This window comes from Phyllostomus hastatus, unplaced genomic scaffold (assembly GCF_019186645.2).
Source record: "Phyllostomus hastatus isolate PE091 unplaced genomic scaffold, TTU_PhHast_1.1 phas_scaffold_501, whole genome shotgun sequence".
Taxonomy (NCBI): Eukaryota; Metazoa; Chordata; class Mammalia; order Chiroptera; family Phyllostomidae; genus Phyllostomus; species Phyllostomus hastatus.
Window position 1 is genome coordinate 38,885,139 of NW_025334033.1, and position 12,664 is coordinate 38,897,802.

The 12,664-nt window shown below is 35.1% G+C and overlaps 1 protein-coding gene across 6 annotated transcripts in view; it reads left to right on the top strand.

Annotated features, from left to right (window-relative positions):
• The window catches only part of KIAA0586 (KIAA0586 ortholog), a 91,971-nt gene that overhangs the window by 14,926 nt on the left and 64,381 nt on the right, over positions 1 to 12,664 (top strand). For 4 of the 6 annotated variants that reach the window (XM_045822185.1, XM_045822183.1, XM_045822186.1 and 1 more), the window contains 6 exons: positions 333 to 486; positions 2,415 to 2,582; positions 3,705 to 3,828; positions 10,119 to 10,251; positions 10,891 to 11,108; positions 11,621 to 11,693. In XM_045822185.1, coding sequence (XP_045678141.1) covers positions 333 to 486; positions 2,415 to 2,582; positions 3,705 to 3,828; positions 10,119 to 10,251; positions 10,891 to 11,108; positions 11,621 to 11,693 — 870 coding nt within the window. The remainder of the gene's footprint in view (positions 1 to 332; positions 487 to 2,414; positions 2,583 to 3,704; positions 3,829 to 10,118; positions 10,252 to 10,890; positions 11,109 to 11,620; positions 11,694 to 12,664) is intronic. The other 2 variants (XM_045822187.1, XM_045822184.1) reach the window with 1 other exon arrangement.

Sequence of the window (12,664 nt, forward strand, 5' to 3'; positions counted from 1 at the left end):
TTTAAATTATATGGTTGAAGTAGAGGTCATCTCCTAGCCTGTAGCAGTGCCCCCTGAGCCATCTCTGAATTAGAAAGGAGGAAACTGAGGTTGAGAATGGTTAAATAAAATGATCAAGGTCACACCACAGAGCCAGGCTACCTCCAGGCCTTTGGGATACTGTGTCCTTCTCGTGGCATCGCTGTCACAGTGGGTAGTTGTGTGCAATGTATGTATTTTCATTGTTTATTAAACCTTATGAATTGTTTTAAGTCCTGTAATAAATCTCAATGCATTTTGTCATCTAACCCTTTCAAATAATATTTGAAATTAATAAAATAATTTTCTTCTAGACTCATTTCATTAGTGCTGCACTCAAGACTAGCAGTTTGCCACCTGTCACTGTGCTTCCTTCTAGAGCAGTGGAAAACTCTTCTGTAAAACCAGACTATTCTAATCTTGGTGGCAATGATTTATCTTCACATAACACACTTGGCTCCAGACAAGGTAAAAATAGGCAGTTCTTTCTGAATTAAAAATGTCAGCTATAAATTTCCTTTGTGGTGTATTATTAGGTTGTTGGTCATGTCTTTGTTTTATAAAATTAGTTCTTTTTGTAAGTCATGTAATTTTCAGGTCATTTGGAAATTTGATCATGTCCTACTTTATGGTTTTAAATTAATAAACTTCATAGATTGTCAGAAGCACTTATAAATTTAGAAACATTTTATTTTACTTATTTAGTATCAAACATAATCAATTCTCCAGTTCTCTCACAAACAGAATATTTACTATTTTTCTTAAAGTTGTTAAAGAAACCACCTGATATAATTATAAACTATTTCTAAGTAGTTCCAAAGAATTAATAATGTAAGTTTATCTGTCTTAATGGGATTTTTAAAATTTCTTTATAATAACAGGAATACATAACCTATGTGTATTAAGCCTTTGGAATTTAAAATAAATGAATAAATGTGTTCCAAATTATTGATATTTGAATAATAAGTTAGTGAGAATCAAGCGTTATCCCTTTAATGATACACAGATCCATGTGGTACAATATCCACAGCATTTGACTTGTTAGAACATTATTGTAGTACATACATATTAAAGATTCCTTACAGTTGTTAGGTGCTTTATGTTTTACAATAAATGAGCAGTCCTTACAAAACTACTGGGGAGTAACGAGTCAATTTTTAAGTTGTGAGGGTAGGAAGATGAAGCACAGAAATGTTATGACTTGCCTGGTCAAGGTCATCTGGCTTCAACAGTAAAAGTGTCAGAGCTACTGCCAGAACTCAGATTTCATTATGACCCAGCCATGTACTGTCTATAGAAGTAGACACTTGTTTTGTTTTGTTTTTTTAAGATTTTATTTATTCATTTTTAGAGAGGGAAGGGAGGGAAAAAGAGAGAGAGAGAAACATCAATGTGCGGTTGCTGGGGGTCATGGCCTGCAACCCAGGCATGTGCTCTGACTGGGAATTGAACCTGCGACACTTTGGTTCGGAGCCCGTGCTCAATCCACTAAGATACGCTAGCTAGGGCAGAAGTAGACACTTGTTTTACACTCATTTGTGGAGAATTAGTTGTTCTTAATTCTGTTATCTTCAGATTTGAGTTTTAAAGGAAAAAGGTGTTTGTTTTATTGATTATATACAGAATTGTTTTTTTGTGTATTTTAGTGACAGTAACAAAATTTTTTTAAATGGGCAAATTAAAAATTTAAATTAAGCTATTTTTCTCTGACTTTTTGTGGGCATACAACAATTTTATGTCCTTGTAGTTGTAGCATAAATATAACTTCATACTGCTTCTTTTCTTTTTTTTCCAAAGAGTTTGTTTATTTCTTTTTGGACAGAGGGGAAGGGATGGAGGAGAGGGAAAGAAACATCAATGTGTGGTTGCCTCATGTGCCCTCTACTGGGGACCTGGCCCACAACCCAGGCATGAGCCCTGACTGGGACTTGAATGGGCGACCCTTTGCTTCTCAGTCTGCTGGTAAATCCAGTGAGCCATACCAGCCAGGGTGATACTGCTTCTTTATTAGCATACCAAAAGTATTTCTCATATTTACATAATTATTTTCATAGTATTAACTTTTAATGACTAAAAGATAGTCTGTTGAGTTTAGTACTTCCTATGCCTAGTGCCAGATGGTGTTACTAGTTTTTATTACCACGAGCAGTGTCTGGTTATGCTGCTTCCATCATAGCTTAGCGCTGAACAGTGCCATATTGATTTGTTTTATTTATTAGCTGTAAGTATGAAATATCTGTATTTCTTTTGATTTCTAGTGAGGATAAAGTTATTTTTTATACTTGGTAATAATTTGTATGTCCTGTATACTTTTGGTTTTATTTTTAAAATATGGGGAAGAATAACATTCTACAATTTATAGTTTTTTAAAGAGTAAAATTTATTTTCTTTTAAAGCACTTTCAGGAGAGACTGAAGATACAGGTTTTGATAAACAGAAATCTCCTTTGGAGACACCAGCACCTCGCAGGTTTGCTCCTATACCTGTTTCAAAGGATGATAAAATATCGAAGAAGGAAAATCCTGTGGAAGAAAAAGAAAATATGGAAATATCAGGTCATACAGGTAATAAAGCAATTATTATTAGCATACACTACTTTTATTAGACCTATATCATAGTAACTAAAATGGGCCCTCTTTTTAATATTTTTCTTTAAAAGGTCCTGGGCAAATCAAGCTTCTTTAGATTCTTTGTAGAAGGAGTTAGAGATATACACTATGATTATATTCTGATTGTCTTCTACAGGTTATTACTTAAACCTTTAATGAACAAATTTTGCTTTTAATAAATAAAAAATAATGCTTTAGTGATCATTTTAGAGAATGTTTTCTTATGTTTTTAGGTATGAATTTCAATAATAAAGCTCAGAAATTTAACATTAATTACTGTGTTCAGTTGTAAAAAGTGTTCATATATTAACTTTGACCTGAAATAATTAAGACCCTTAACTATAGTCCTTCTAGTAAAAGTAAGTGAAAATGTTAAGTGTAAGCTTTTATCCTTGGAATTATTTAATTTTTTTGAAAATCTTTACCCAAGGACATTTTTTCAATGATTTTAGAGAGAGGAAGGAAGGGACAGAGAGATACACGCAGAGGGAAACATCAGTGTGAGAGAGGAACATCAATTGGTTGCCTTCTTATATGTACCCTGACTCAAGATGGAACCCACAGGATGGAATCCTGTGTCTGTGCCCTGATGGGAATCAAACCCGTGAGCTCTTGGTCTGTGGGATGATGCTCTAACCAACTGAGCCATACCAGCCAGGGCAATTCTTAGTACTCTTTAAATGCATTTAAGTCTTGTCTTGGACACATTTAAAGAGTTTTAAGGAATTTAAAATATAAAATATTTAAAAAACTAAATTCACTACATAAAAGTTATGTAGTTTCATTAACAATGAGGCTAAAGAGAAGATTCAACTAATAGTTGCTATGAAGAAAAACTTTTCTTTCAAATTCATTTTTTCTGTAATGGAAATAAATTCAGGCCTAAACTTATACCCATAGTTTTCATGAGTTATAAAATTTAGTTTAATTTGACGAGTATATTTATAACCTATATCACAGAGTGAATTGAGTTGATCATCACCATAAGAAGCTTATTTAGTATAAATGTGTGAGATGGTATAAAAAAGATGAATGAAGTAGTACTCGAAAAATGATACTGTATTTCTCTTATTATAGGAACCGTAAGACTCTTGGAACAAATTTTGAATAATCAAGATTCTTTGACAAAAATAAGTGAATCTTCAGACAAAACCTCACTAAGTAGGTCAAAAATAAGTTGGAATCCTGAGAGGAGAGACAGGTAAAAACAAGAGATTGGAATAAAAGCTAGATTTTATAGAGCTTTGTTCACATTTCTAAAATTTCTTTAAGAATCTTAATAAATTTTCAACACTGCTTTTTAAAATGATCTTAGATCTAGTTGCTGTATTCTGCTGTTAACTTATCTTCCCCCATTTCTATAATGTAGTTACAAAATGAACATACCTAATTTTCTCAAAATACAGATTATTAATTTCTAATGGATGCATGTTATTCATTTCTGATGAAATGGTATCTTAGATTTGCTTCAAAAATAATCCATGGCAGAGTATAGGAAACAGCGTTGGAAGTGTAAAGGAAACGAAGGCAGCCATGAATTAGTGATCACTATGGTTAAATAAGGGTATATATGGAAATCATTACAGTATTCTTTCTGCTTTGATGTATGTTTGAAATTTTACATGAAAAACATTTTAAATCAAATAAATCTAGGCCATCATAATTTTATTTATTTATCTTGAATGTAAATGAGCCATATTCTGAGTAATGTCATGTGGAGAAATTGTATTAGTTTGGCCAAAAAATTCTTATGGCTTTTTTTCTGTAAAATAAGAGACACATTTTTCATTTTCACCAATAACTTTGTTGATTTGGATATTTTAAGTATGTTGGCTATCTCCCGCTTTTGGCTTCTAGTGGGTAGAGGCCAGGGGTGCTGCTAAACATCTTCCAGTGCATAAGACAGCCCCCACAGCAAAGAATAATTTGGCCAAAATGTCAGTAGTACCTAGAAACTTCTCAGACCACTTTTGACATGTTCGATGAGTCACAGCACCTTCTCCATACACTGCACAAATCTTTTTTTTTTTTTTTTGCATTTCAGTTGAGTTTTTACCTTTCTTGAAATAATAAGGCATAATATGCTGAAAATGGTGCATATCTTCTTCCATCCTCAGTATTAAAATGGCTGCACAAAAATTCACCAATTTTGATTAAAAAAGTTTTTAAATGCACACTGATATGACAGCTGTCACAATACAATCTAACAAAATTGTTTTCAATGAAGTTAAAGATAAATAAGCACTACTAGAGCCATCTTCTGGAAAAAGACTAAACAAACTTTTTGGCCAACCCAATACATTTTAGTCCATTCGTATTTAATGTAATTATCGATACAGTAAGGTTTATGTCTGCCATGTGCTATATGTTTTCTGTATGTCTGAGGTCTTCTTTTATTTCACCTTTCCAACATAAAGGCTTCTTTTGTATTAAATAGGTATTTTCTAGCATAACATTTTAATTCCTTTGTTTTGTTTACTATATTTTTTGAGTTATTTTCGTAGTGGTTACTATGGGGATTACAATTAACTTTTAAATTAAAACGATCTAGTTAGGATTAATACTAATCCAATAGGATTCAAAAATTTTGCTCCAGTACAGCTTTATTTTCTCCTCCTTTCTTTCTGCTATTATCATTTTACAAATTACATCTTTATAAACCCTTCTGTACAGTTTGGTAATTATTGCTTTATGAAGTTGTCTTTTATTTTATTTTATGTTATAAAGATTTTATTTAGTTTTTAGAGGGGAAGGGGAGAGAGAATGAGAGAGAGAAACATCAATGTGTGGTTGCCTCTCATGTGCCCCCTACTGGGGGCCTGGCCCACAACCCAGACATGTGCCCTAACTGGGAATTGAACTGGTGACCCTCTGATTTGCAGGCCAGTGAGCCACACCAGCCAGAGCTGTAGTTGTCCTTTAAATTGGATAGGAGAAGAAAAAGGTTATAAATAAAATTGTATTTTATACTTTCATTTTACCTTTATAAGTTAACCTTTACCAGTACTCTTTATTTCTTTACATGGATTCGAGTTAGTGCCTACTGCCCTTTTATTCCATTCTGAGGGATTTCCTCTAGTATTTCATGTAGGGTAGATTTGCTAGTGATGAATTCTCTCAGTTTGTTTATCTAGAAATGTCTTAATTTCTTTCTTTTTTTAATTTCTGAAGAATAGGTTTTCTGGATATAGAATTTTTGGTTGATTTTCTTTTTCTTTCAACGCTTTGAAAATGTCATCTAACTGCCTTCTGGACTCTGTGGTTTATGATGAGAAGTAGTGTTAATCTTACTGAGGAACCTTTGTATATGATGAAGCATTTTTGTCTTGCTGCTTTCAAGATTCTTCCTTTGTCTTAGGCTTTTGACAGTTTGACTATGATGTGTTTAAGTATGGATCTCTGAGATCATTCTACTTGAAGTTAGTTGAGCTTTTTGACGAGTGGATTAATATTCGCTGAATTTGGGAAGTTTGGATCATTATTTTCTTATATAGTGAAATGATACATATGACCTTTCTCTTCTGTCCTAGAACTATGTTGTATTTTGGTATACTTGCTAATGTCCCACAGTTCTCTGAGGCTCTTAATTTCCTTTCATTCTTTTTTTCCTTCTTTGTTTTTCAGTCTGGATAATCTCAGTTTATTTATCTTTAAGTTTACGGATTCTTTCTTCTGTCAGCTCAAGTACACTGTTTAGTCTGCCTAGTGAATTTTACATTTCAGTTATTGTGCTTTCAACTCCAGAATTTGTTTTTCTTTTTAGTAGTTTCTGTTTTTATTGCTGTTCTCTGTGTGCTGAGACTTCATTCTTATGCTTTAATTTTTTAACATGCTTTCCTGTAGTAATAGCTGACTTATAGTCTTTGTCTAATAAGTCCAGTGCCAGGGGTTCCTCGAGGACAGACTGTATTGATTATCTTTTTCCTGGTGTCTGAACTGATCCAACTTTCCTGTTTCTTTGTGTTCTCAAAACTTATTGTTGAAAATTAGACATTTAAAATAACCCATTGTGGCAACTCAGGAAATTAGATTCTTCCCCAACCCTCCCCCGGGGATTTGTTGTTCTTCATGCTCTTTCTTGGGCTAATTCTGCAAAATCTACATTCTTTTTTCTTTTCTTATCCATTTCCCAACCCTTCTCTCTTTTTAAAAAATATATTTTATTGGTTATGCTGTTACAGTTCTCCCATTCCCCCCCTTCATTCCCCTCCACCCTGCACACCCCCTCCCACCCACATTCCCTGCCTTTACTTCATGTCCATGTGTCATAAGTTCTTTAGCTTCTACATTTCCCATACTATTCGTGCTCTCCCCCTGTCTATTTTCTCCCTACCATCTATGCTACTTATTTTCTGTACCTTTTCCCCTATTTCCTTCTCCCACTCCCCTGTTGCTATCCCTCCATGTGATCTCCATTTCTGTGGTTCTGTTCCTGTTCTATTTGTTTGCTTGTTTTGCTTTTGTTTTAGGTGTGGTTATTAACTGTGAGTTTGCTGTCTTTTTACTGTTCATATTTTTTTATCTTCTTTTTCTTAGATAAGTCCCTTTAACATTTCATATAATAAGGGCTTGGTGATGATGAACTCCTTTAACTTGACCTTATCTGAGAAGTGCTTTACCTGCCCTTCATTCTAAATGAAAGCTTTGCTGGATAGAGCAATCTTGGATGTAGGTCCTTGCCTTTCACGACTTGGAATACTTCTTTCCAGCCTCTTCTTGCCTTTAAGATCTCTTTTGAGAAATCAGCTGACAGTTTTATGGGCACTCCTTTGTAGTCTCTTTTTCTGTCTCTTTTTCTCTTGCTGCTTTTAAGATTCTCTCCTTCTCTTTAATCTTGGCTAATGTAATTATGATGTGCCTTGGTGTATTCCTCCTTGGGTCCAACTTCTTTGGGACTTTCCAAGCTTCCTGGACTTCCTGGAAGTCCATTTCCTTTGCGAGATTGGGGAAGTTCTCCTTTATTATTTGTTCAAATAAGTTTTCCACTTGTTGCTCTTCATCTTCTCCTTCTGGTACCCCAGTATGGATGAATGGTTGTCGGACTTCTGTACAGTTCAATTTTCTGCCTGTTCTGTTTTTTTTTGTTTGTTTGTTTCTAAATTTTTCTCGTCCTTAATTTTGGTTGTGTGAAGAGGCACAGTGTGTCCACCTACCCCCCCATCTTGACTAGAAGTCCCCCCAAATCTGCATTCTTTATCGAGTGTAGCAAGCCTATTTGGTTAACTAAAGTCTGTTAATATTTGGAAAGAGATTTCCTAAATACCTTGAATGGAAGTCTCCCTCTAGTACATGCAAAAAATGGAAATTAGACCACCAACCTACAGCATACACCAGAATAAACTCAAAATGGGTAAAAGACCTAAATATAAATCATGCTACCATAAAAGTCCTAGCAGAAAACACAGGCAGTAAAATTTCAGATATCCCATGTAGCAATATTTTTGCCGATATGTCTCCTAGGGCAAGGGAAATAAAGGAAAAAAAATAAACAAATGCAACTATATCAAATTAAAAATCTTCTGCATGCCTAAAGAAACCATCATCAAAATGAAAAGGGAACCATCTGTATGGGAAAATATATCTGGTAATGATACATTGGACAAGGGTTTAAGCTCCAAAGTATATAAAGAATTTACATGACAACACCAGGAAGACAAACAATTTTAAAAATGGGCAAAGGTCCTGAATAGACACTTCTCCAAGGAGGACACACAGATGGCCCAGAGACATATGAAAAGATGCTCAACATCACTAGCCATCAAAGATGCAAATTAAAATCACAATGAGATACTACCTCACACCGGTCAGAATGGCCATCATCAATAAGTCAACAAACAAGTGCTGGTGAGGGTGTGGAGGAAAGGGAACCCTAGTGCACTGTTGGTGGGAATGCAGACTGGTGCAGCCACTGTGAAAAACAGTATGGAATTTCTTCAAAAAATTAAAAATGGAACTGCCTTTTACCCAGCAATTCCACGGCTGAGAACATACCCTAAGAATCCCGAATCACCAGTTCAAAAGAACTTACTCACCTGTACCCCAATGTTCATAATAGTGCTATTTACAATAGCCAAGTGCTGGAAACAGCCTAAGTGCCCATCAGTAGATGAGTGGATCAAAAAACTGTGGTACATTTACACAGTGGAATACTATGCAGCAGAAAGAAAGAAGGAGCTCCTACCTTTTGCAACAGCATAGATGGAACTAGAGTGAAATAAGTGAAATAAGCCAGTTGCTGGAAGACAAATACTGTATGATCTCACTTATAAGAGGAATCTAATGAACAAAAAATAAACTAATGAGCAAAATAGAACCAGAGGCATGGAAACATGGAACAGACTGACAGTATCCAAAGGGGAGGGGAGATAATGATGGAAAGAAGGGGAAAGGTAATCAAAGAACATGCACGAATGACCCATGGACATGGACGATGGTGTAGGGATTGCCTTCGGGAGCTGGGGTGGGCTGGGCACAGGAGGGCAAAGGGGGAAAAATTGGGACAAATGTAATAGAATAGCAATAAAAAAAAAAAGCCGAGTCCCCCTATAAAAAAAGTCTCCCTCCCTTGCCAAGCAGGTGTGTGTGTGTGTGTGTTGGGGCACACCTGCAATAGCCTGGCAGTCTCCGTTAACCTTAAACTTCATACTTGTAGAGCCTCGGATCAGCTAGGGGTGAGAGATTAGTCTTTTCTCAGGTCTTTCTTGGGCATGCACATGCATGGGACCTTCTAGATTTCCAATAGTTTATTGGAACTTTTCAAAGCTACACAATGGACATCTCACTACTCAGATTTTTAGTTTATTGCCAACCCTTTTATTTGCCTCAACTGATATGGCTACCTCAGGCAGCTAAGATGTGAAACAGTTGCCACTGTTTTTGAAAAATGACCTAGGGATAGGGTTTCTCACTGAACTAGCTCTGAGTCAAGTCAAATAAGGAGAATCCTTGTGAATGGGACTTTCTGAGGCGCTCCAAACCTGTTCTGCCCTTTTCAGTTGTTCCAAGGCTTTTGGGAAAGGGCAGTGGGAATGGAGCAGGTTACAAATGCCACAAGTCTTCCTGTTCTCACCGAGAATCAGCCATTTTCTTGATTAATCTTTTCTGCATTTTGCAAACCTTTGTTTAATTTCCTGAGTTCTGAACAAGTTGTTCTGACCATTTTGGATCTCATTCTCTTTGCTCTTATGCAGAAGAGGATTTTTAGAGGTTCTTACTCAACCATTCTGAGAGTGCATCTGCATTTTAGCTTCTTCAAAGTAAAACCTTTCTCTGCTTTTTTCCTATTATACCTAAACCAGTCTGATCTGCGTAATTTTGTCTTGTGTCACTCTGTTATATATGTTTAATCATATAATTGACTAATTTCATTGTACACTTTTAATAGGACACCATGTAGAATTCATATAATTAAAATGTATCAAATATTTGTGTATTCAAATGTTTTCTGGATTTATGACAATTCAGCAAACTTTATTTTTAAATCTTTTACAGCAATGATTCTCTATTCTCTCAAAGATTTCCTTCATATGAGGAACTAGGAACAGCTAAAGTGACCGGGCAAAAGTCTGATAACATTCTTCACGATCGTGGCCAAAAAAGGAAAGAAACAAACAGCATACCCCAGGTAAAGGGGCAACAGGATATTAAAATTGATGATTAGTAAAGATAAAAATGATGAAGAATAGAAAAGTTATCAAGACAAAAAGCAAGAGTGAAGATGAAAACAAAGCACTGCAGAGAGACGTGTCAGTGCAGTCTGTTCTCTTCACAGAGTTTTTCTGGAAACCCTCACCAAGTAGCTTCGACTTCCTGTTCCTTGGCTAGGATGCTAGGCTAGGATGCTAGGACAGAGCCACATGGCCCCCTCTGGCCGTTTACATTTTCTGTTGGAGAAGAAGGAAGGGGAGAGAGAACTGTGGGTGGCCCTTGTTTATACAGTTCACAATGTCTGCCATGCCTAGCTAGAGCCAGCTTTTGCTCTTTTTTTTTCTTTTAAGCTTTCTTCACCAGATATAATTGTTATTGACCACTGAACTGCCTACCACCAGTCCATACTTCTCAGCCCAATTTCACTTAACATCCATATTAGTACTTCTAAATAGAAAACTACACTGCCAAGTATTCTTTTAGAGCTCTTAAATTTGACAGGTTGAGTCCTTAGAATATATTGGCATAGTATATGGCCCAAACTAGAATAATAGCACTTGTCTGGATTAAAATAATTAATGAGTTTTACAAGGTGACATTTTTCCTTTCTTTTAAGCCAACAGAATCGCTGATTATGTCAAGGCTTGTTGATCTTCCACAGAACGCCACTAAGCTTCAAACAACCAGTACAAGATCCATACTGAAAGAAGCTGAGAAGATTTTGAGAGGAGTACAAAACAATAAAAAACTACTTGAAGAAAACCTGGAAGCGATTGTTCGTGCAAAGGATGGAACTGCTATGTATTCATTTATCAATGCTCTGTCTAACGACCGGTAAGACAGGGTGTTGATAGCCCACAGTTATTTTTGAAACCACCAGTTTACAGCTTTTCTTAAATTTTTTTCTAAACGTTTTATTTTGTGCTAAGTGTTTTAATGTTTAGAAAAGGTTCTTTATTGACTTTGATATAGGATTATGCTGGAGTTGAATTTGGATCTATACATATCACTTTTACAAATATGAATTTTCCCTTTAATTTTGTTTGTCTCTTTGGTACCAATCTTCTAGGCAGAAAACTGTACTCGAACAACCATAAAATTCAACAGTATTTAATTTAAAAAAAAGAAATGAACATAAATATTGAAAAAAGTTTTCTAGGATCTACATGTGCTTTCCAAACATCCTTCAAACATTTGATGAAAACTAGTATCATTGTTTTTTTTTCTTTTCAGATGAAGGATATTGGGCTACCAATAGGTTCAAAACTATATAAGAGATCTGCTCCAGGTTCTGTTCTCAGACAATTAAATAATAATTTAAGAATATTTTTTATTCTCTTGTGTAGAGAGATGTCAGAGAAGATTCGGATCAAGAAGACAGTGGATGAATGGATTAAAACTATTTCTGCAGAAATTCAGGTAGATTTTAGAAAAAACAGAACCAAGTTAATTCTCAGAGGATAATTTTTTCCAGTTTATAAGTATTATACTTATTCTCAAAATATTCCTTATATACCTATAAGTCCACTTATAATTCTTAATTTCACTCTGTCATTATATTTAGTAATATGTATCATTTTACTTAAGTGCTTTATCTTATAAATTATTCTGTGTCTCTTGTCTGGCAAATTGTAGAATATGAGTATTTGAAAGAAAATCTAGCAAAAGCGTTTAGGAAAAAAAGAAGTATAGTTACAAAAATGTTTCAAAATAGAAGATTTAGGAGCATTGGATTATCAAAGTAAAAACACCAAAGTTGTTTGAAAGGAAAATACCTATAAGATTTGTAAGGTGGAAAAACTTAGGCTGATGGTAAAACCGCCACTTTCTCACATTCACAGCATGTCTTTAGACATTAGCATTGCAAAAATTGAGGAGAGTTATTTTTTTATTTTTAATTTTTTTAAAAATATTTTATTTATTTATTTTTAGGGAGGGAAGGGAGGGAGTGGAGAGAGAGAGAGAGATCAATGTGTGGTTGCTGGGGGCTATGGCCTGCAACCCAGGAATGTACCCTGGCTGGGAATCGAACCTGGGACACTTTGGTTCCCAGCCCGCGCTCAATCCACTGAGCTACGCCAGCCAGGGCTTATTTTTAATTTTTTAAATTCAAATTTATTGGGATGACATTGGTTAATGAAATATAGGTTTCAAGTGTGCAATCCTATAATACATCATTTCTATATGCATTTTGTGTTCACCACCTGCAGTCAAATCTAGGAGAGCTATTTTTATCAGGGAGTCAGTACTTTAAAGGAAATTCTTAAAATTTTATATATTCAAGAGAACAGAACCAGAGAGGTAGCCCTATTATTTTTTTCTTGGGGTACAAGTATTTTTTCCCTGACTGTAAGGTGTATATATGTGTTTATACACAGTGGTAGCAAAAG